This window comes from Bacillus rossius, chromosome 1 (genome assembly GCF_032445375.1).
Source record: "Bacillus rossius redtenbacheri isolate Brsri chromosome 1, Brsri_v3, whole genome shotgun sequence".
NCBI classification, from domain to species: Eukaryota; Metazoa; Arthropoda; class Insecta; order Phasmatodea; family Bacillidae; genus Bacillus; species Bacillus rossius.
In genome coordinates, this window is record NC_086330.1 from 105,648,043 (window position 1) to 105,673,185 (window position 25,143).

A 25,143-nucleotide genomic window follows, 5' to 3' on the forward strand; every position below is an offset into this window, starting at 1 on the left:
TTTCGCATGTGCTTTTTGAGATTCTCCCACACCGCTTTTAAATTTTCTGCAGTCCTGTGATGTTCTCCAGACATACAATTGAAAGTATCTTTAAGTATTTGCCACTGCTTCATTTTTTGTTGCTGTGAAACACCATCTGTTTTTTTTATTTTCAATGATATTGAAATGTTCATTACTAAATCTAAAAGAATGTATTTCTCCTGCTGCGATGTATTTTTATTTCTCTGCTTCTTTGACAAATTACAGCCTTGGCTCGCCATAGTAGCCTATGAAATTTCTAGCCAAACTTTGATAACGAAAGGTGTTTACAAACAGAAAATCGCGATAATTTCAGAAGATCGAGTTAAAATTATCTCGATTTTCTCAGAGAAAGATAATATGTGGTGAAACACATACAACTTTATCGAGATAGAAATGGAAGATTTACTTTTTATCTCGACAACATTATCGGGATTTTCAACTCGACTGGTGAAACCGGCCCTTAGATGTATGCTGTCAACTGCAGTTAGGTGCAGGCTGAGATGAATCATAACTTTGATTGCTGGGCCTAGGCTCTAATGAACTAGTGGTGGGCCTAACAATTAGTGCTGGGTTGAACGTTCGAATTTCGAATCGAACCCGAACTTTAGGGTTAGGTTAGGTTAGGTTCGGATAAAATTTAAAAAAAAATGTTCAGTTCGAAATACTGACAAAGAGTTTGTATTTGGTGAAAAATTGAACGTAATTAATGATCTTCAAAGCGAACCCACACAAAAAATATCTTACATCCAGAACTCGTATTTGTTTGGTAAAACAGAAGGTGAACTGCTGTTGCCAACATCGGTCACATAATGATTACAGTTAAAATAGATTATTTATCTATAGTTGTAAGCAGAAAAAAAATGGCGTCGTCTGTCACCCTTGCATGCAAAGATTTCATGCGAATGTCATAGATTCTTTAACACAGAACATGTAGTTATTTAGTTGTAATTGTCAGAACATACATACGTTATCTTTCGTTTATCCGTTTCTTTAACTTCATTGTTTGTTTTGCGTTTTGTTCATGGTTGGTGCATGGTGCATGCTGGAATTAGGAAATCGCTTTGTAAAAGGACTACGTTTATTTATTGTTCTCAACAGTCCGACATTGAAAACTGTCTTTTTATTTTTTATTTCCTTACAAAAATATTGTGTTGTTACGTTTTCATTGTGTACCTACAGGTAAGTGCATTTTTAAGTGGCTTCCCACTGTAAAATTGTGTTTCTTTATATTAACTAGAGCTGTGCCGATCCGGATCGGCAGGTACCAATATTACCGATATTTTTGTGGATCAGATCGTATTCCGGATCCACCAAAACAAGAAAAATAATTGCTGATACTGTATTTTTTTTGTCCAGATAGTATTTACCACGTTTTCATGTCGGATTTAAAACATTTCGGTTATCTAATTTAGTTTGTATACAATACTAGTTTCCATGCCATATTTCGATCCAATTGAAAACGACTTCGATTCGCTCTATATATTTGCATGTTATGAGGGTCGCGACATTGAAATTTATGTTGGCTCACGTGAAAAAAATAAAGACATAAGTAAATAAACACAAACAGGTGATTTGTCATTCTGCTCCATTCGGAAATACTTCCCCTATGAAAATAGAATGGATAAGCGAAAAGTCTTGATATTTCTTGGCTGCATGGCAATTATTGTTGGGTGTATTTCATTTATTAGGAAAGTGGGCGCAATAAAGAGCTGCACGACAAAGGGAGCGCAACATTTTTGTACATCAATTATGTTTTTTTTAAAACTTGCATTATTTCAAAATAAGGTAAATATGTAGTTGAGCGGCCGGTCAGAAAGAAAAGTCTAAAAAATCCGAAAATAAATTCATTCTATTCTCTAAAATGTCCTGAATTAAACAAAAATACTGAAGATAAAAAAATTCCAAATAGTTTACGAGAAATCGCCGTTTTCATTTTCGATCACATTACCCGTGCATTCATGCTATGACAGACATTTTGTGGTTTCAATACAGCGCCAATAATTTAAGGATGAGTATCTTACGATGCCAAATGAAATGGAAGCACACGAAATAACCGAAGGCTTCGAAAATATGTTTGGAATACCTAACATAATTGGTGCAATAGATGGGACACATATCCCAATTCTACCACCATGTGATGGGTACCATGATAGTGCAAACACCTGAAATAAATCATGCTTTTTTTTTTGTGCAGGATGAGAAAATGTACTGGATGCACAGAAGAATTTGAAGGATCTACATTAACGGTTTTCCAGGGGAGCAACAATTCTCACGTAGCCTACTGAAAGACGGACAAGGGAAAGAAATGAACCCAAGCACTTCTTATTTTGATACTCCAGCTTGCAGTAGTCAAACTGGTGGAAGTAATCAAACAACAATCTGGAATTTTTTCAAAAAGCATGAAAGATTGGAAAACAGTTCTTGCAATATCTGCAACCAAGTTTTGCAAACTCCAGGCTCAACAACATCAACACTAATAAGTCATCTCAGTACAAAAAAACCGGGTAGAGGTACTCAAATTTTGTTAATGACGAAATCGCGAAATTTTACTAACGATTTTGGAACTACATTCTAAGCACTTACAAATGTGTTCCTAAACACCTATTTTGATTTTACAGCATTTCGTTTTCACGAAAAAACTGGCGATGCCGCGAAATTCATTACTATTCGCGATATTCTTGTTGTTTTACGAAATATCCGCGAAATGTCATAATTTTAACGCGATATGAATATTAAGTCTCACAATAATACTTTTGCCGCAAAACGTATTCGTTTAGTAAACCAAAACATCGTAAGCCATCTTTATTATGAGATGGGCCATAGATAAGTTGAAGCAAAATAAATACCAAACACTCGGCCTGAAAGCGGCAACCATTTATCAGCGTTCCTAGCGGGATGTGGATGAAGTTAGCCGTTTGACCATATTCGTTTCCGTTGTTGTATTGCTTGTAAAAAATAACAGAGAGGTTATGGGATTTTAACGTCGCAATATGCCGGTCATGTGAAATGACCAAATGAGGTTTGAAAAGATCCTACGTTCCATGTAAATAGTTAAATGTGAACGAAAATAGGTAGTTGCGGTTTGTTTTGTTTGAAGTTTATTTGATACTTCACAATGCCTAAGGTCGTATCAGTGTTTGAACGAGCTAAAGAATACGAGCATGAAGGATTTGTTAATTTTAATAAAGAAAAGCGAATAATGATGTGTAAATTTTGCAATACAGTAGTAGATTGGAAAAGGAAAGATACTTGTGAAAAACACTGCATACAGCGAGCATCTCTTTTAGAGAAGAAAAACAGTCAATCACCACCATCAGGTTGTGGAGTCAAAAGGCAAGTGACACTCGAGGATAATATTGCTCTCCATAAACGAGCAAAGGAAATTAAAGTCAAATTTGCAAGCGATACAGTGTGTGCATTTGTTTCCGCAAATATTCCCCTAGAGAAGCTAGATCACCCAGCTATGAGGGAATGGTTAAATGAATACATGAAAGGTAAGTCAAGGAAATGTGTTACGGTTCTAACGTCCTAACAAACACAATTTGACGGGAAAGAGGCCGGAAAATGTGTAATAAAACAAAATTATAGTAAATTTTAAAAAAAACTTTTGAGCCTGAAATTTTACAGGTACCATACTCATTGTAATTAACTAATTTTTTTAGGGAACCCTTCCTTACATGTTTATCAAACTATTTGGCCAAAGTGGCCAATTCTCCTGACAGGAAAAAATTAATTCTATAAAGTTTTGTGCAGGAACATAGCGTAGGCCTATTTAATACTCAAAATGTTTAAATACATAAACACAGACTGTAAAATTCTAGACACTATTTGTGATGTAAAATTTAAGCTTGAGACATTCTAAATGCTTGATTAACTAATAAAAAAAAATCTTAACTTGACAAAATGTATTCCCTTTGATAAATTTTTTAAATTAATTTACATTAGGTAATATGGGAAAGTATGTATAGTGAAACCTCATAGAAACAAGGCCTACATGAAAATATCTTATTTAATTCTCCAGTTTGTTTAAAAGTAATGTGTATATAATCTACTAGATAACATTTCCACTTCTGTAAGGCTTACGCAGGAATCTAGTGATTGCTGTATTAAGTATCATGTACAGCTTTGTGTGTGTATCATGAAATTAAATAATTAGTAAAACAAATGCACTCATTTAACAAAATTTTTTTTTTTTACAGAAATTCTTTTTTTTTAGCACCGAAATCCTATAGTTTATTTACCGAAATCAGGCAGTTTTATTTACAGGGTGTCTACCATATCTAGTAAATGAAATTCCCTGATTTTTCCAGGTTTTCCAGGTCTAAAACTGAATTTTTCCAGGTTTTATTTAACACAATTACGACATTTCACGAAACTGAAAAAACTGCATAACAAAACATTGACGGGTTTCAAAGTATTTCAACTCACTTAAATTAGTAAAAAAAATTACCTTCTTCCAGACGTGGCCAAAGTGACTCAATTGATGGCAAATAAACCATGCTGCTATAAATATTTCACACACTTACTTTTGCAAAAACATTAGTAAAAGGAAGCTCCCATCAATTTCGCAGTGACTCAACTTTTGCGTCTATTGCACTTGCTTCAGAACGAGCCAAATCCAACACTCGAGCCTTCTTCAACTGCAATGCCTTGATCTCCTTTTCAACTATTATTTTTTCTGCCTTATGCTTGTCTGTAGCTTCCTTTTCTTTTTGTTTTGTTTGCAGGGATTCCTTATGCCTACAACTAACATTTTTTACATACTGTAACATGGACTTGGTGATATCAACATGCTCTACACCTCCAGAACGTTGAACAAAGTCGTACACTTGTCTTTGTGCAATCAGTGTTTCTTCCTGAAGTTTTCAGTCAGCAGATTAGAATTCACTGAAAATCCTCTTTCCAATGATGCATTTCCATGCGAAAGTACCAACATCATCCTCACAAACTTTAGAAGGCCTCTTTGATATTGTTAGCAGTCAATAGATTTTCCTGGTTATCTACATCCAATCGAGATACATTGCATTTCTCCCTAAAGCTCTTCAGTACCTCTGGTTTCACAAACTTTCCTGCCAAAGCTAATAAAATATCTACCAGTGAATCATAGAGAAAAGGTGCCATGGGTGCTTCACTTTGGAACATTGTAAGAAACAATTCCAGCTCTGATGCCAAAGCGTGGAAGAATGTCAATTTTACTTCTAGAAGATTATCTTCAAGAGCACTTTTCACTACACTGAAAGTGACAGATGAAATAGAAACTTCAATAACAAATTTATTTAGGTGGGGTAACGTTTTCATGGCACGCTCAGCAACTGCAGTATTCCATCTGATTGCACAAAATTTCTTGAGAAAAAGCTCTGATCCAGTTATTCTAATGTAATCTGCCCCCTTTGCAGGTACATGCTTAAACAAATAGTAACTGTGCCTCAAAAAACTAACAACGTCCCATTGTGTAGCATAAATTCCAGTTTTGAAAGCACCATGGACCATATGAAGCCCACAGCTACCAATTTCTAGCAATGATGGCGAATCTTCACCAAAAGTGTCTGTGATATGTATTTTCAAAACTAACAAAAATGCCCAGTTTATGTTGGGGCCATCCATAGATACCTGCAGAATATTTCGAATGTCAACAGAGGAGAAAGCTCCCAAAAATGCTTGCAGTAAACACTGATTTGTGGTATGCCCCAAGAACACTGATCTTAAGTAAACTGAAACAACTTGGTCCTATCCGAGCACGGGAAGCACATCCCGCAGCACGTCACGTCAGCAGGATAACAGACCAGCTTGAACCAGTTTGTATCACGTGATTTGACGCCATTTCAGAATCCGATGGTAAATAAAAGAAAATGGACATGGGGACTGTTCGTTATTTGCCATTCAAAAATAAAAACGGGAGGGGATATACACTTGATGCTACGTCAATGCGAGCTAATCAATAAACAAAAAACTTATTGCCAACTACAACCAACCAAACAAAAATTCCCTGATTTTTAAAAAAATTCCCTGATTTTTAAAAAAATTCCCTGATTTTTGCCTGATTACAATATTCCCTGATTTTTCCAGGTTTTCCAGGGTCGGTAGACACCCTGTATTTAACATTTTTCATGGGCTCTAATTATGAGAAATACAAGGTAGAAAAAATAAAGTAAATGATGAAAAGAGTTCTCAGAAAGCAAAGAAAGCAAAAACAGATAAATTCCAAACAAGACTTCAGGATGTTTTCAAAAGTAGATTGCCTTCCGACAGTACACGTGCAACAACAATTACTCAAAAAATTGGTGAAATTATTGCACTTGACTTTCAACCATACTCTATAGTTGAGGATCAAGGATTTCCGTCTTTGCTTTCGGTGTTGGAACCGAAATACACCCCACCAACACGAAAGCAGTTGTCAAGTAAGGTTATTCCTGAGATTTACAATACAGTGAGGGACAAGACACTGACGAAACTTTCAGAAGAAATAAAAACAACTACTTTGATTTGTTTAACAATTGACCTCTGGACTTCAAAAGCACAAGAATCCTATATGCAGAGGCAAGATTAATGGTTTTATTTTGAACCTGATTTCGTCATTTAAAACCACACATTTCGTCATTATTTCGTCTTTTAAAAAAATATGGTTTTTTTAAGCTATTCATGGTACTTACACAATATATTTCACGATTGTGACATAAAAAATAGCAGTTGGGCCTATTGTGTTGTTTAGAATCACATGTAATCAACATTTTAATGTTCTGTTTAAACAATTTCTCTTAAAAAGTACCATCGCTCATTAGATCATCACAGTTCCAATTTTTTGGCTGACACATTAAAATAAGAAACTGTAGAAAGTTTTGCTATGCACACTTTTACACAAAAATTACGAAAATGCTACCATTGTTAAAAGTTCTGCATTTTCTGGCTTCAGACTTCAAGGTTCATCCCTCCCAGGCATACAAACCATCGTGTCTCTCTCCCCCTCCTCCCACAACATCCTTTGGCATGTGAAACTGTCAACAGCCTTCCTCCCCTTCTCCAAACTGCGTGCGACGAAAGCCAGGTTTGTATAGTCCATTTCTGGTAAAATGTAAAAATTTTAAGGGCCCCCGCGATAGCCATTTACCGTTAATTGTTTTGATGCAATTTGTTTGTTAGTTACACAACATTATTTCTGCTGGAAAATCACTGAAACTTCAAAATTTCTTTAATGGAAAAATTTAGCAGGGCCTTAAAAGTATTCATTTTTACCGCAAATGAACTATACTCTCCCTTCCTGCTGGACAACATTCTCGGCGCGTGACGCATGGGAACTTCAGTCGTGTGCCGCGCACAGCCACGAAAAACCTATTCAATATCCAAACACACTAGATATCCGACTGCAGTCTGTTTACGAAAAGCATTTAAGAATTTGTTAATGCCCAACTGGTTCTTTTGATATCCGATCAAGAGGATTTAGAGGAGATAAAATGGCTAAAAGGAATGTTTTCGAAGTTTTAGGTGTAAAAAACCCGTTACAAATTTCTTGAAAGTATCAGAGGGAAATGCATTACACCTTTATCTTTATTTTTCCGCCATATAATGTTACGGTCACCGCTCAAATTTCACAGTTATCTGACGGGAACGAGATGACTGCGCGCCAGTTCAGAGCCTTGCACTAAGAGGTTTTACCGCGCTAGAACTACCATTGAGCGTCGCTCTGATCATCCCGCTTCACTAACACACGCTGACCAGACAGCGCCCTAAAGCTGATTAGAGGAAGCACGTAGAAATGCAAGGCAGGAAATTCTTCCAGCTTATCAACCAGGACCCGGGCAAGTCTTGACTATCAAGCTTCTGTTGCTATTAGCATTAATATTCCACACTGTTCACTATTCACGTAATCGTAGAAATAACTGTTTGTATAAGGCGGGCAGGTTTAAATAACGTGGTATCCTGTCGCGTAGCAAACATTAAATAATCTTTAATGTTTGCTATGCGACAGACGGTAGCCCAGTGCTGGGATGGGAAGGGAAGGCAAGGCAGGCGGCGGGCAGGCGAGTGAGTGAGTAAGTGAGCGGTCACCCGTCTGCGTGGCGCCGGCTGCCGGCTGGCGAGGCGGGTCAGCACACATTCCATGTTCACACGCTTCCGTCGGGGGTTTTCTTTTTGTTGCGTTAATAGTAATCATATTTAAAAGTATATTATTTTTATGACCAAATACACACGAATAATACTAGAAACATTTAATACAAACGTAAACCAATCTTTTTGTTCTGGTTGGTGGAGGGTCAAAATGGACAACCCCCGATTTTATGAAGGCAGCGATTTTACGAATGCAATCCGTGGAACCGTGAGCATACGTAAAATCGGGGTTCTAGTGTATGTAGTTATCACTTCATGACTTTTCACATTAAAATATAAGAGACTTGTATTGTGTAGGCCTAATTTCGGTGTTATTTAGCAGTTTTTCTTAAAAATAGCTTTTTTCACATTTTCCATATAAATTCGTGGAAGATTTCGTGATTCACCATATAATCGTGGCCCTACCTATATGTCATTGACAATTCATTATGTGCCAAACACATTCACTTTGTGCAACCATACATTGGAATGTGTATATTTTCCTGGAGAGCACACAGGAAAAGTCATTTATGAAAAAGTGAAGTCGGTATGTTCTACTTGGGATATAGACATTTGAAATTACCAGTTTTCAGAAAGTTTTCATTGTAACAGACAATGCTAGAAACATTGCAGCTTCATTCAATGGAAAACTGGTGAAACACCTCACATGTGTTGCTCATACATTGCAGCTTGTAATAAACGATGCAATTAAAGAGAGAAATATGGAACCTGTGCTCAAAAAATGCAGAGTGCTAGTGGGCCACTACAAGCACAGCACAGTTGCACTACAAAGATTGCAAGCATGTCAAGAAAAAACTGAAGCTTCCAAAGCATAAATTGAAGCAAATGGTTAAAATTCGATGGAACAGTGTCTATCTAATGCTGGAAAGACTACTTGAGCAGAAAGATGCCATCTGCATAGACTATCCCCAGTGTGGGAAAGATGAGATAACTGTCAGAGACTGGCAGGTGATTGAAACTTATGTGGATAGTTTAAACCTTTTTATCAGGCAACTACTGAACTTAGTCGAGAATCCGTGCCTACACTTTCAATGGTTTTGCCAATTGTTTTTGGAATAGAGTTCAAGCTGAGAGAAAATTTGTAAACTTCAAGCAAGTGTGACAAATCTTTCACCAAGAGTCTCTTGAATTCCCTGAAGGCAAGATTTCATGCTTTACAAGAAGACTCTGCATACTTGCTGGCCATGATTTTGGATCCCAGGTTTAAAGGTGTTATTTTAGAGGATCATAAACTCACACGTGCTCAAATACTTCTGCAGAAGGAAACTGAACCACTTAAGAAAGGCAGGGAAGAGGTAACATGTTCTAGAAGAACCCAAGGTCCAAGACAACTTTGAAGAACCTCAAACAGGAGTAGTCTGGGAAGCTTTGAGACAGCGCATGTCTCAAAAAAAAAACAGTTACCAAATCAGTTTGAAGACACTATAAAGAAAGAGGTATGTTTGTGTATTTTATCTTCTTTTCTTCCCAATTGATGTACATGTATGCTTGAAATAATTAGTAATTTCTTACTGCTTCATACAAATTTCTTCCTTATTTTCAGATTTCTGAATACCTTGATGAACCAATCATTGCAGCAAATGATGATACAATGATATGGTGGAGGAAAAAAAGCTGTAGGTACTCCAACCTTGCTCCAGTAGCTCAAATGTTATTGGCAATTTCGGCTACATCTGTCAGCAGTGAGAGACTATTTTCTAAGGCTGGGCAAATAGTTACCAATCGCAGACAGAGCCTTGGACCACGTTCAGTTGAAATGTTGACATTCTTACATGACAATCTGAAAACCAGTGCCAAAAAATAACTCCTCATTCAATTTTTCTTTGCCATGAGTTGTGGTCATGTGTGGCTGATAAGAGGTATTTTATTTTAGTATAGAAAAAGTGAATGATCAAATGTGCTTGAAGACATATTTTCAACGCTAATGCCTAGTTATTTTTACTGAATGCTGTTGAAAATGATACTTTATGTTAGAGGTCTGCGAGTACTCGAAAATCGAGCTCGAGCTGAGTACTTACCTCAAGCTCGAGCCGAGTACTTACCTCAAGCTCGAGCTCGGCTCGAAAAAATTGTTAGGCTCAAAAATTTCGAGCTTCAACAGCAGCATGTTATTTGGCCGGAAAGCATTGTGACGGTGTTTTACTATTTATGGAAAAAAATACAGTAAAACTCGCTTATGAGGTCCCGCATGGTAGGTTTTTCCATCTAAAGTGTTTAAATTGGCCGGGGTCTCATCATTTACGCCATTAAATGTGTGATATAAAGTCCCGTTTAAAATTTTTTGAAAGTTCCTGTCTTAAATAGTAATGGCGCACGTAAATATGAAGAAAAGACAAATTAACAACAACTTATGAAGAAAAATGGATAATGTACCATAACTACAGTATAAACCCAATAGTTATCTTTAGATAATTACCATAAAAAGAACTAAAGATTCTTTGTAGATACCATAATTACTACAGAAACATGATAGCTACCACATTTGCACTATAGTTACCGTAACAACCGAGATGTATATTTACCGTGATGGTAATGTATTTATTTATGACATATAAAAATTAAAGAACATTATTGAAAAAAAAGGACGTTAAATTTTGATATGTACGGTTGGCTCATGTTGCTAAGAAATAATGCGATCTGAAAGAATGCAGTACTACTACGAAAAGTGAAAAGGGTACTCGTGGATTTTTAGGTTATGACAAGTCTCTTTCGTTTTTCAGTAATATCGGCCGAAAATTAACAAGCTTATCGAAAGTCGTCAGAAATGCAGATTAAACTAAATAGTATTGGCAAAATCGGCTTCTTCAGTAAAGCTCTACATTTAATGACATGAGTAAACATATTTCAGACTTCAGGATATTGAAAAAGACTTTAATTTCCATGTAGGTTTATTGTGCATATGTTTTTTTTTTTTTGCAAGTGTAAATTGAATTAAGTAAAATGCTGCTATTTTTATTACTTTCAATTGATTAAACTTTAATGACAAGTTACAGATATTTGACACTAATTTTGAGGTTAAGCAATTTTACTAAAGCATTCCAGCCACACAGGTTGCTAGCAAGAGATGCTTCTCTTCTGCTGGAAACACCATCTCCAATCGTAGAGCTAATTTAACTCCTGAACGTGCAGAACAAATTATTTTTCTGAATGATAGATTAAAGAACAGAATTTAATACTCTATGACAATCTCTCTCAAAATTTTTGTGCTGAAAAGTGGAAATGTTGAAACAATGTGAATGTACTTTTCAAACAACATGATTTTTGGTGCTAAGTTTGTTGAAGCTCAGTAAGGAATCCAGAAAAATTGACAAGGATGAAATTATTCAAAAGATATGTTACATTTACACAAACATATACTTGTAAACTGTGCTTATGTTAGTTGGATGATATCAGTTACTAATGAACCAATGGAAACAGGTAAGATTCAATGGCAAAAATGTTTTTTTTTTCCTAGCAGTGCAAAATGTAAATGCACTCTGTAAATAGTTACCCAAAATTAATAAGCCCACTTCATTTTAATACTTTTCTAAAATATTTTACTAAGTTTAAGGTAAAAATAATTTCTCAAAAGTGTAACTGTACCACAAAAGCTCGAGCTCGAGCTCGGCTCGAAGTAATATTCTTAGGCTCGCAGACCTCTACTTTATGTAGAGTTACTAAATATGTTATTGTTTTTGTGATTATAGTGTTTTGCTTTATACAAGGAGATTGTAATATTTATTATTTATGATATTATGATATTCAGTTGTTAACAGTTTTACCTAATGTTTTGCTTTATTTCAACCATGGAAAATGCTCAGTTATTTTTATTATTTGAACACCTCGATAACCAACTACTGTAATTCAGAGTTCGGTTCGAGTTCGGTTTGAGATCGATGAATTGGACTAGTGTTGGGTTCAAATTCGGTTCGTGATGAATGTTAAAGGTTCGGTTCTAGTTCGGATTCGGAGAAACTGTTACTCAATATGTTCGATTTCGGTTCGAGAGATAAAATTGGGTTCAACCCAGCACTACTAACAATGGTCGCAGGTACACTTGTACAAAAAGAGAGCTTTTTCTGCCTGCCTGACTTGTGAACATTAAGAAACTAGCCATATTTTTTTTCTCTTCCTTTTTCATGGCATTTAATTGTGTTAGTTCTAGAGTGAGAAACATCCACATATTTTTTGTATAGCGTACAAAAAGCCGAAAACATATCCTTACCATCTCTTAGCCACAATTTACTCTTCCAACCAAATGTCTTGAAATGACACTTCCCTGACATTTTTATCGCTGATAAAACACTGCAAAATACCAGCTCAAGGTATTCTGAAGATGTCTACCACAAGTTTTTTTACAATCGAATTTTTACGTGCATACACACAATGAAAATACACAACAAAATAAAAACGTTGAAAACACATTGGTTTCATAAACACACGTCCTTAAAATACTGCTACATCTTACCTATACACTTGTTACTTTTTATCGATTTGTTCGCAGAAAAAGTCAATCCCGCAAAAATTTGCTTATTTTTTGCTTCTACTTGTACAAACCAGACAGCTGTCGTCACATGTCGCACCGCCATGTTATCAGCAAAACGATTCAATACCCATCATGCCGTGCATAAAGACACTTGCATGACGAAACATAGTTTATATTTAGATTCTCTGATTATGGTATTTGTTTACATCCAAGAAGGTTAGTTTTCGCAGAGAAATCGAAAAAAAAGAATAAAATTTTAGTGTAAACTGAAGCTGTAACGTATGATAAAAAAAAAAGCCTGTGTGTTGCTGACAAGCATCCTCAGTTATAGATGGAAAATTATTTCTCACACTGTAAGAAAAAAAAAAAGGTTGACTAATATGGGCACTTTCGTGACTTATTCAAGCCCATGAGTTCAATATGTGACTTTTTCATGACTTCTGTGACCGGTAGACACCCTGGACACTCTCTGGATAACAGCCATGCCAGATTATCACATGTCAACATAGTTTTAACAGGAATACCAAAGAAAAATGAATACACAGTATAATGGTATTTACAACTTGTTGTAATAGACTACTCTACAGAATGAAGAAATACGTATGAGCATTTGGCTTCTTCAAAAAATCATTATGAAAACATATTCGTGAAATATGAAATACAACCCACTAAAAAACAGGAAACACTACTAAAATGTAATCTTACAGTTACGATAAACTCTGAGCAAAACTAAAATGCTGACAGAGCGGTAATGCTACCTGGCCGCCAAGTTCAACAGCCCAAAATATCTTAACGGGAGTGGTTCGACTAAAACGCGCTAAACATTAGTAGAATGCAGAATTTAAGACATTTCACTGTAGTTTACAATATATTGTGTATTAAAGAACTCAACAAATCACAAGAGAAAACTTATATATTATCCAGTGCATGAGAATTTTATGACAGGTCGAAGAGCTTAAAGCTGCTACTCATCTTTTATGACGTGATATAACGTGACAGTTGCAGGGAGACCGCACAACCAATGGTATTTACGTTCTTGTTGCACAGAGTAGTGCAAGTAGGGGACGAGACATGTAGAAAAGTAGAAAGAAAATGTGTACAGTCACACCTCATTAATACGAATCCGCTTAGTACGAAATTCCCGTTTATGCGAAGTACTTTCACAGTCCCAGAAAATAAGGTATGCTTTCCTATGTTATTCAGTAGTTTTAATACGAAATACGGTTAATATGAATTACGAAGTTGTTATGAATTACGAAGTTGTTATGACCCCTCAAGTAGCTGTTAACGTGTATAAGTAAACGGTTAATACGAATTTCACAGCCGAAGTCTAAAGTAAATCACATCTTCATAACCGTCATGTAAACAAACGTGTCTCCAAAGACAGATGTATGTATCCTACAGCGCAAAATGGTCGAAAAACAAGATGAAAAGTTCAACTCTAGTGGCGATGTTAGTAACTAAACTAGAATAGATGCCATGTTAAACGGAAAACGAAAAGGAATGTACACTATACCTTATTTATATTAGTCGTTGGTGGTGTACATAGGTAGAAGTTTAAACAATCTATGGAAAAAAGTTCTGATACTTTCCATTGTCACGCACGTGTCTTAACCTCAATTTTGAGTGTGAGTTGTTTTGTAATATGACTGCAAAACATAAACGCAACGACCTTACATTGCAAGTTAAAGTTAAAATTATCGAAGAAGTAGACAATGGAGAGAACGAAAACTGAAATTGCGAGAGAATTTAATATCCCGCAATCGTCGTCGACAATACTAAAAAATCGTGAAAAGATTGAATCGGCTTTTGCGAGTTCGTGCAAATTATCAACAAGAAAAAGAATGCGAGGTCCAAAACATCAAGAAATGGAAGCTACCTTGTTGCAGTGGTTTGAAGAAATGCATGCAGCAAACTTGCCTATTTCTGGACCTATGATTCAGAACAAGGCAGACTACCTAGCACTGAGGTTAGGAATTTCAGACTTCAAGTTCAGCAATGGTTGGCTACAACGGTTTAAGGATCGCAACAATCTTGTTGGCAAAACTATGTGTGGGGAGTCGGTAGCAGTAGATACGACCAAAGTTAAGGTGGGTCATCCGGGCACACGTTAGCAAGCTGTCGCAGTGTCTGTGGAATGGGGTGCGAGGGGAAGTGGAAAACCCGAACTCTTAGCTATCCCCACTACTAGCCGCCGGGGGAGGTGGACGGAGTCGCTGTTTGCCACCCCAAACCGGTTATTCTATCGAAGCCGGGGGAAGGGGGGTTGCGAAGGAGGCCGTGTGGTATTTGGCGTGGATTCGCTCTTCCTCTGTCCCTTGAACAGGCGGAGACGCGGAGTCATCCCTTGTTCATAGGCCAGTGACCTTGAAAGCGCTGCGTCAATAAGCTGACAGTGGAGCGTTTACTTGCAAACTAATGGTAAACTGTCAGTGAGCATTTATCGTACAGAAAATGTGTACCAGTTTTGAAATAAATGTTTAATTAACATCGATAACAATTTTTATTTATTTAATTAATTATCTTGAAAACATGCTTTGCAGCTCATATTCGTGCGGACAAATGTTATTTGTTTAGGGTGATAAGTAAAGAGTATGATTTTCAATGCAACACGCAAAATATTAGGTAAGTTAATAACAGAATCTCTGCCTTCATCGACTGTCGAGACCTCACTATTGAGGAGCCGTAAAACTCTCTCATCCTAACCAACTATTTAGTTGCTCCGATGTCATCGCTAGGTATTTAATATACATAAAATAAAATTGATAAAATGAATGTGTAAACTGAAGTTAATGTCCAACTTGTAGGAAATAATCGTGTGAATACCTTAAACAATAATTACTTAAGCATTTGTATCAGCAACAAAACCAGTTGTTTTTACGTGCATTGTGGTAGGCAGAGTAGTAAACTGGCATTTTTGTACTGTATCGTAAGCATACTTGTCGGCCGCGTTTGTTGTACTATAAGTGGTAGGTTGTAGGCAGGCTTTGATCTGTACTCGCCCTGAAACTGAATACAGATTTAAATACGTGATTGACCATTAGATACAATTAAATGTAATTAACCAAACTACCTATTTTCATATTTATTTTCCCAATAAACTCAAATAGATATCCTATCAATTTGGTTGGAAATATGTAGGCTATTGTGTGTACCTTGACAGGAACCTACTTCTCAAAAGTTAGTTAAGTTTTGGTGAGGTAAGAATATTTTAGTGTTCGTCATTGTATTTCATGACAAAACATATCAAATTAAGTCGTTTAAGTAGGTAACAAAACATTTGACGTATACATGGAATCTGAAGAATCACGAACTGCAAACCATTCGATAAATAAGTTAGTAATAATGTTCACTCATATTGTAAACATGATTGCAAATGCAGTGTATCTCAAGCATAGGATCGTAGATATGAGGCTTGGCAAGTTCTTCAGAGGTTTAGCGAGCTGTTTTAGATAGGTAAATTACCGTTTAAATAATTCGAAACAGAAATTTACATAACAATAACAGTGTAATTATACGCTGTTAATTGTTATGATTAGTGCTCGTTTCAGCTAATTATAATATTTAATCATGTAGTATAATATCATATAATATAACATTTTTCAGACAAACAAATAAAAGTAACAAAAAACTCTGTTAATTGTTATGATTAGTGCTCGTTTCAGCTAATTATAATATTTAATCATGTAGTATAATATCATATAATATAACATTTTTCAGACAAACAAATAAAAGTAACAAAAAACTATCTCAATGTAGCAACTAAATAGTTTATTTGGTATTGTACATATATAAAACTCACCTGCCTGCAATTTTGTGGACAGAAACGAAATCATTGTTAACATTAATTCTCACAGCATATATAAGTTCCTACTCTGTATTTTAAGATTCGTTGGTGTCGTGTTAAAACCGAAAATAATTTAACTTATACTTTTAATGACAATGAACCTAAAAAAAAATTCGACAGAAACGCTTCATAGGGTTCAGTTCTCGAAGAAAGTAAAGGAACACTGTAATAAACTCAATACAAATACATTCAAGGCGAAGATATTACACTTGTACAGTTTTCGAGAAAACTTTAAAACGCAAACAGTAGCCTATATTGTAAATTTAATTTTACTGTGTTCTTTCAAATCGGATTTTCCATAGTAGCAAATTTTTAAATGTCGATAACTGTAACTATGTCAATGTAGGGTTAGGCCTAAATGATATAGGCTAATCGACAATTGTCAAATTTTGAATTCATCATACATTTTTCATTCAATAATCAGTTAAAACCACGGTTTAATCTCATGAAATAATAGGACAATTTAGTCAAACTAATTGGGAACAACATGATCAACAATAAATTTTCAATACCGTCTGCTATGAAATACCCCCAAAAAATGTGATATTTGAAGATCATTGCCTTAAAAAAATATTGCAACTCGTAGTTACAAAATTCTGTTATATTAAATAATTAATGATTTTTCGTTTATACTATTATTTTTTTCTAAATATTACACGTCCTTTCCGAAAAATTAGAAAAATAATCTACATAAACCGTAATTTGTTGGAGCATAAATTCAATTAGTATATTTATTTTTTAGTCATTGTTTCAATACATATTTACAACAAATAATACAAACACTGGAGTACTGTATAAAGTAATTCAGTTTGCACATTGCATTCATTTGAACACACATTTAGAACAGATAATTCAATTATCACAAACATGATTTAAGTATAATGCACCTCATCATGTGCATTCGATTTCATTATATTCCATAAATATTAAGAACCATATATGTAAATATAATGCGAGTAAGCACTAGAGAAAGTTTATAAAGTGTTTTCATTCGTAAATTTATTTTAATGATTCTGAAAAAAAAAAAAAAAAGTAACAAAGTAGTTGATTGATAAGTATGTGTACCTATATAAACATATAACAGTAAGAAAGTATGCACAACTAAAAATAAAACTTTTAAATTATTACCTTTATTTATGAAAACCTGTCACTATGAAATATATCTCACCATAATCACAAATATAGTTTTTTTGTTTTGTTTTGTTTTACTGAACTCTCTGCTGATCCTGTGATGATCCTGAAATAGCTGGGCACTGCTTCCCAGCATTCAGTATGTAATCAGGATTTCTTATTGGCATAGAACGTGTGTATCTAGGCCCTAGGGTCAATTATCTCTGGTAATAGACAATCCATGTAAAACTTAACAAGTTTATCCTTCATTTCTTTATGCCAGTAATTGTCGTCCCTTTTTATCCTTTGATAATACATACTCTTCCTATTCCAGACAATGTATATGCAATAATTTCTTTTTGTAATGTGTAGCTGTCCCTGCACTTGAAAGAAATTACCATGGTTTTTGTTTAGTACAATTTTTCCATCTTGGCACGTAAATGATTTGATCTTTCCCTGAGCTATCGCATCTTCTCGATGTAAGTCTGCTGAAGAAAATGGGCATTTAACTTCCACTATACCATCATCATCTATGATACCGTCTGGAGAGGCTCCCAAAAATTCCAGTTGCTCGTCCACAAACAGACCACATGGACGAATAGATATTCCTAAAGAATTCTGCAAATCTTCTAGTGATACTTTCTCGTTTTCTCGACCATGCATGATTGATTCATTCCGCATAGATGTTCCGTAAAGAATACTTTTCACAAGCGAGTCACATTTCGTTGTTTTGCGGCATTTACAAACTGACCCAAAATGTGAAGCAGTGAGTAGTTTTCTTCGTTCTTGCAACCACACTCCACTCCCACTTTGAAGTACTGTAATTTTTTCTAAGTTTTTTCTTTGTTCATCACTTCTTCTCAGTGAATCAAGAAATAAAGAGTGTTCTTTCTCAAACACTTGTTCATCCATGTCTGGTCGTTGTGCATTTGGTCCATAAAAACTATCTTTGTCACAAAAACCCGAAAACAACTTCTTTGAGCATTTCTTGGACTACTTTGGATATTTCTTCTGCACATTTCTTGAATGTTTCTTTAAATCTGTCCTTCGTTTCCTTTTAAGTTGGACGTTTTTACAGAAAAATTTAGGACTTCTGCCATACATTTGCTTGTGTATCGTGTAGTGAGCTGTTCCTGTGTTATGCTGTACTACTGCTCCAGCACATCTTGTTTGGTAACTATTTCCTCTACAAAAGTTGATTCTTTTCCCTCCAGTGTATTTGGAAATGGAAGAAATGTACTGTTCAGCAGCATTGTTGTCCATACAGTATAGCAAACTACGAGTATTCCTGGCAAGGTGTTTTGCTGCCAACATAACTTTTTCAAACAGTCCAGTGCTTATCAAATCATTGATATTGGAGCTTTCTTCTGTTTTTGCAGCATCACAGAAATACCCTGTTCTGCACAGTTTCTATGGCTCCCAAATACATGATTTGGCCCATTCAAAATATCCTTTCTTAGCTCGGAAATGCTTAGCTCAATATCATTTGTCATGGTCTTATTCCTGTATTCTGCAGCCTTCTTCACTGCCATTCGAAGTCGCAAAATAGAATTTCCAATTTTCTTCCTAAGACAAATAGGATAACGGCCTCCATCACTTGTTGCTGAAATGTCTCTCAATTTATTACAATAATTTCATAAAAGGTGGTACCAGCACTCAATTTTTTCTACAGTCAATGATTTGTAAAGTATTGCGTCTAGAATATTTTTATACACACTGCTGTCTCCATCTGCAACAATTTTAGCGTATCTCATCGAATACATTTCCTCACTTGCAAGAAAACCTTCAAGAATGATAGCTGATTCCATGCTTGTTGATGTTTGGTGAACACCCCAGTTCCTACTACAAGCATGATCGGCAGCAGTTGCACTTTTCTTCTCTGCGCGATCGCAAATCGTGCAGTACTTGTTTTTCACCCCAACGAAGAGCATCTTCTTCGTGTAGTATTCAACAATAGCAGCCTACAAAAAAAGTTATAGTTGTCGATAAATATAACAAGAAAAAATGACAAAAAATATAAAGAAAAAGTTGTACGTTGCAAATTAACATTTCAATAATATTTGTACAGAAAACAGTTAAATAAAAAATAAAATAATGGCACGTTGTAAACTTTCAGTTCCTAATTTGAACAATTTGTATACAGTCAGCGATATAGGTAATACTGCAATGCTAATGCCATGTAAATCAACGAGAAGTACACAGGGAGTAATGATATAGCTGATGTGTAGTAAGATGTTAACTGCACCAAGAGACACGTATAAGCATAAATATATATAAGCACATATATATAAGCATTTATATACAGGATGTTTCTTAAATAGGGGGACAAAGTCTGCATGCGTGTTCCTCACGAAAAAAAAAATAATAAGACGAAAACGTATCTTGCATTTTTCACTTTTCATAAAATGTTTCGTTCTAATTGTTAATTTTTTTCATTTATTACTAGGTGCCCAAGTTTTGTTAACGATCAAAAAGTAATGATGGAAATAGAATATGGCAACTTATGTTAACTTTAAAAAACTGCCTTCAACAGTAACACAAATGAGAAGAATTAGCTAGAGTAGGCTCAAGGTTTTATTTACAAGCAAACGTAGCAAAAATAATACTTAAAAGTGTGGACACGTGTATAAAAATTGCAATCGTTATGAAAAACTTAAATAACCTTTGCAACTGTATTTTTAACTAGCTTTTACCCGCGGCTTCGCTCTTGTTATGTCCTTAAGTATCAAAGATCATTGCAAAGAAAATAAAATAATATGGTAATTTTTTTTTATTGCGTGACTGGAATCATCCTTATTTAAAAATTCTAACATCCGATTTAGCTTAAAAAACTGAAAACATGCTTTATTGAAATATGTTTCACTATTACAAAAAAATTTAATCGTAACATTTTAAAAAGTTCAAAATATTAACGTAGAATAAAAAAAATTAATTAATTAATATTCTGTCCCAATTGTGTGATCCGAAGCCTCGTTCCATTACATAGTCGAGGAGCATCTAGATTTCGTATAAGCGTAACTTGTAGGCCTACATTTAGTTTCATTTGAAGTTTATGTAAGGGTACACCCGAAAGTTCAAGTGAATTAAAACACTCCGAAGGATATTAAGTGCTTTGTTCTGTATCCATGATTGTATCTATTGACAAATACTCCATTTCTCCTAGCACCTTTTTAAAAATATAAGTGTAGATTTTATTAACGATATAAATTTTTTGGCGCCAATATTGCTCTTGCGTACAACCACCGATCACTATTCAAATTTTTCTGCGTCCGGAAAACTTGAGTAATTAGATCCACATAATTTTCACTAAATTACAAAATTCTCTTAAAAGTAAAGTATAACCTTCAGCATCAATGTTCAAACAACAATCACCGAAGAAAATAGACACCTAACCTCAAAAATTTAAAAAGTTTAAGTAATGCTTGGCGGTAACAGAAAAATAAAATTGAATAGTAAATTGACCGCCGGTATTATATTATTAAATTAGTAAATTATTTCATTTACTTATTGAAACACCAGATGGCGTTAAATATGATTCAAATTACTCAAACTCACAGTCAGACGATAATACATACAAATATCAATTTTTTTGCCCTTAGGAAAAAAATATTGCTTTTTTTTTTAATAAAAAGTATCCTATGTTACTTCTAATACCTCCAAAAAATGTGTACAAAGTTTCATGATGATCGGTTAAGTAGTTTTCGCGTGAAAGCGTAACAAACAAACTTACATTCACATTTATAATATTAGTAGGGATGTTTAATACTTTCCCACTGAATATATAAAACCGTAGTCTAATTACTGAGACGAATTAACGTAGGCCTAAGTCGTTCGGATTTCCACGAGTTCGTTTGTTTTCACAGCTGTACATTTGGGTCTACCATGAGCTGTGTTTGCTTCATCTGACAACCTGAAAAAATTTGAATAGCGTTACATTTTTGCCGCTTATAAAACTTGATACTTGCACGTTTATTTTACGTAACCGTATTATAGCTTACCTTCGTCTCTTGCAAGAATCCAGTAAATTCTTATGTGGCTTACGTTTTTTTCCGTTTTGTCGGCAGTTTTAATTGCCGTGTACCTTTAGTTGACCAACGACTATAAACTGTGGTCTTCTCTTTTAGAGATTCAGACATTTTGTTTTCCGTCTATTTTCATTACCCGCACACTCAGTATTGAAAACAAAGCACAGAATAGGATAGCTGACGAAAACTCCGTATGATCAAAATGAAACGGGCGCTTTGTGAATCACGAATCTAGGTAAAGGTTTGACAAGGTGAAGGTATAGTTTTCCTTCGAGCGGTTCCAGGAACGGAAGGAACGCGAACTTAACATACCGGCCAATTTATTACCCCCACAGAGCGCAGGAGGAGAATGAGCTCGCCGGTGGTGGGGGAAGCATCTTTAGAATGCGCTCTCTTCTGATAAAACCTGGAACTAAAAGTTAAATTTTACGTGCCTGTTTGTATCAAAACGATTACTTAAACACATGCAATCACGTATATATTTTAAAAAGTTATTTGAATTCCAATGAAGCTATGGTATTGAAAATCGAATTTTCGCTACTTGAAAATTTAACAAGTTTGATAATTTTTTATTATTTCTCTAATTGTGTAATATTAAAAATTCGACAATAGCTTTATTTTCCCCATCGTTGTCTTTGATAGGGAAAAATTCCATTTTAATAGGATAATCCAGCTTTGAGCTAGAAGTCACGAAAGTCGTAAGATTTCTCCATATAAAATCCGTACGGATGTCCCACCTTAAAGATTGGATACAGACTGCTCAACCAATTCTTGATCAGTACTGGCCTTTGATAAGCTTTGTAATGTGGTAAACAATGCCTATAAGAAAAAAATAGTGCAAACCAGAATTGATGCTTTTTTTAAACCAAATGTTTGAATAGAAAATGTGTCATGAATGCAAGTTTATTGAAGTTTGTATTATGATTTATTCTGTAAGTGTTGCATTGTGTTTGTTTTCTTCAGTGTTTACAAATTGTTATGCATGTAGTGAAGCCAGCTTATAGTATACTACCAACAGTGTATATAATTTTCTTTATGGTTGTAAATATAGGCATTTAAAGTTCAATCAATATTTTTTTGTCATGATATCCCAATAGTGTGGTTAATACAAACCCTCGTTATTACAAAGTGCTAAAATTTTGGTCCCTTCAGGTTTGTAATAATGAGGTTTGACTGTAATGTGTAAGGATTTTTTTTTTTTTTTTTTAATGACGAGAAAGCTTGAGCCGCATTTTTACCACTAATATCCACACAAACAGCAGCCAGCCAACTATGTTCTGTGCTGTATCTGTCTTTCTTTACTTTATGTTAATGTCTCTCATTCTAGCTGCATAATTTAAAAGTATTGTGTATAAAACTATCTCCTTTTTTTCATTTTGTAAAATTGCAGAATTCCTGCCCCCTACTATTTATAATTATTTTTATTATAAATCATTCTAAGTATTTTGTTGGTGTTTTAATTATTATTCTTAATTTAGGTTATGGTTAGTAGTGTTTTATTATTTGTTTACTTTATAATTTAGAATTAATATGTGTACTACTTACGTTTTTATATATATTTTAAAGCATAGCATGGATAGTTCGATGGTAAATTTCGAGAACAGTCTAGAAAGATTCAATAGAAAGAAAGGAAATGGGCACGACATCCTGTCGCCAGCACGTCATTTGTCACACGTCAAGATAGTGCGTTGTTGGAAAATCCTAGCATGTGGACATGTAACTGCGCACCAAGAAACTGGAACTTTCGCTGGGCGCAGTCTCGCCAGCCAATCAGGGCAAACCTTGAGGTGGCGTGATGTGTCTCCCCATGCCAGTATTTTTCAGCAAATAATGTGATTGGTCGGTCGGCCCACGGGGTTGCCTCCCTTTGTTTTGGCTTGTAAACGGATGGTAACTGCGTGGTGCGAGTTTAGTCTACAGTCGGTCGTAGTTCAGTAGTAGTACACAGCAGTTCAGTATTGGAGTAGCAGTTGTTGTCTACAGTTAAGCAGTAGTGGTCATTGTTGTTAGGTCGGCCCAACATGTGTCCGCACCGGCGGCAGTTTGTAAGAACAAATGTAACTAGTAACAAGAATTTTTTTTATCAAATATAAAATTTAACTGTAACAGTGTTCAATTGTATTTGTTATTATTCCGGGTTGCAGAGCCGGGCTAATCTGGAATGTAACAATTTATAAAACTTTAAGTAGAATTCCAAGCGCCTGAACTTCCTGCTGTCAATCCAGTTCTTGCTAATTGATTATATCTTCCCCCCCTCTTCCAAGACCAAGTATCTTCACGTCTTATACAGCGGTACAGATCTCTTTACTATTTACCATAAGCCTACCACATACTATACGCTTTGCTGTCCTATATGCCAGAAATTAATTCTTTTTATATTTCAAATGCAAAATTTATTGAAATGTTTGCAATTATGCCATGGTACCTAGAAAGCAATTTTCACATTGAAAAATACCTGCAGAAATTAAAATGTGAAACTTTTTGATGGTAATAGACTGAGCCCAGACTCAAAAAACAATTAATGTACTCACAGCTGTTGATATTTTTTCAAGATGGTGGAAAAGAAACTCAATCATACAGTTTAGTGAACACAATCATAGCAGCACAGTTTTCAAAATAAACAAATTCTTACCGTACTTGATGCTTTTCTGTAAAGTCAAAGAATCTTTTCGCACTGAGGCACTGGTGATCACATCACCTTCAGCTTCAGCTGAAAAAAAAAATATATATATACATACATACAGTTCTAACATACCTAATAAACTTGAAACTTAAAGCTAATACTGCACAGAACACTGTGATTATTATATGCATTATAGAGATTGGGCATTTATCTGTGGAATCTCATGGCCCCTCACTTATACACTCAACATAATACAAATTTATTTAAAATGTTTATCATACATTCATATCACTTAGTCTCTGTGGAGCACATATAAGCATGAAACTCTTTTTATAGTAATTAATTATTACTTAGCGGTAAGACCAGATCACATGCAAAACTTATTCTCCATTGAAATATTAAGTTGATGTTATTTTTTAAAGAAAGTTACTCCTTCACATAATGGGAACACTTCTGTGTTGTGATTGGTCAGTTGGCTCACGGGGTTGCCTCCCTTTGTTTCTAGCTTTGTAAAAGTAAGGTAACTGCGTGGTGCAAGTTAGTTGTCGCTCGATCGTCGCTACATGCGGCTGCGTCGTGGGCAGCTCGCTAGAAAAAATTAAGTAAATCTACGAATAGCTCACTTCATGCCTGATGGTCGGAGCCAGACTGAAATGTAACATTTTTTTTTTCATTGTTTTGGACTTTTAACTTAAAATTTGATTACAGACGTCGCCATCGGCCCAGGGTGACCGTCATCACCCTGCCGGGAAATGTTTCCGCGGGAGGACGTACCTGGTTAAGTGAACTTAACCCAGGGACTTTAAAATTTGTTTAAATATCGAGGGACAGGAAGCTGTGAAATCCAACTGAAACTGTGTTGGTATGTATGTATTGTAATTTTTTTTATCAGAAAGTAATCCGAGAAGTATAAAAACTTTTACAATTAACGAACTTTGATCAGAGGACT

At 35.2% G+C, this 25,143-nt stretch overlaps 1 protein-coding gene across 4 annotated transcripts in view; it reads right to left on the reverse strand.

Moving 5' to 3' along the window:
- The window catches only part of LOC134541467 (uncharacterized), a 182,180-nt gene that overhangs the window by 122,466 nt on the left and 34,571 nt on the right, over positions 1–25,143 (reverse strand). For all 4 annotated transcript variants that reach the window (XM_063384958.1, XM_063384950.1, XM_063384970.1 and 1 more), the window contains exon 5: positions 24,204–24,281. In XM_063384958.1, coding sequence (XP_063241028.1) covers positions 24,204–24,281 — 78 coding nt within the window. The remainder of the gene's footprint in view (positions 1–24,203; positions 24,282–25,143) is intronic.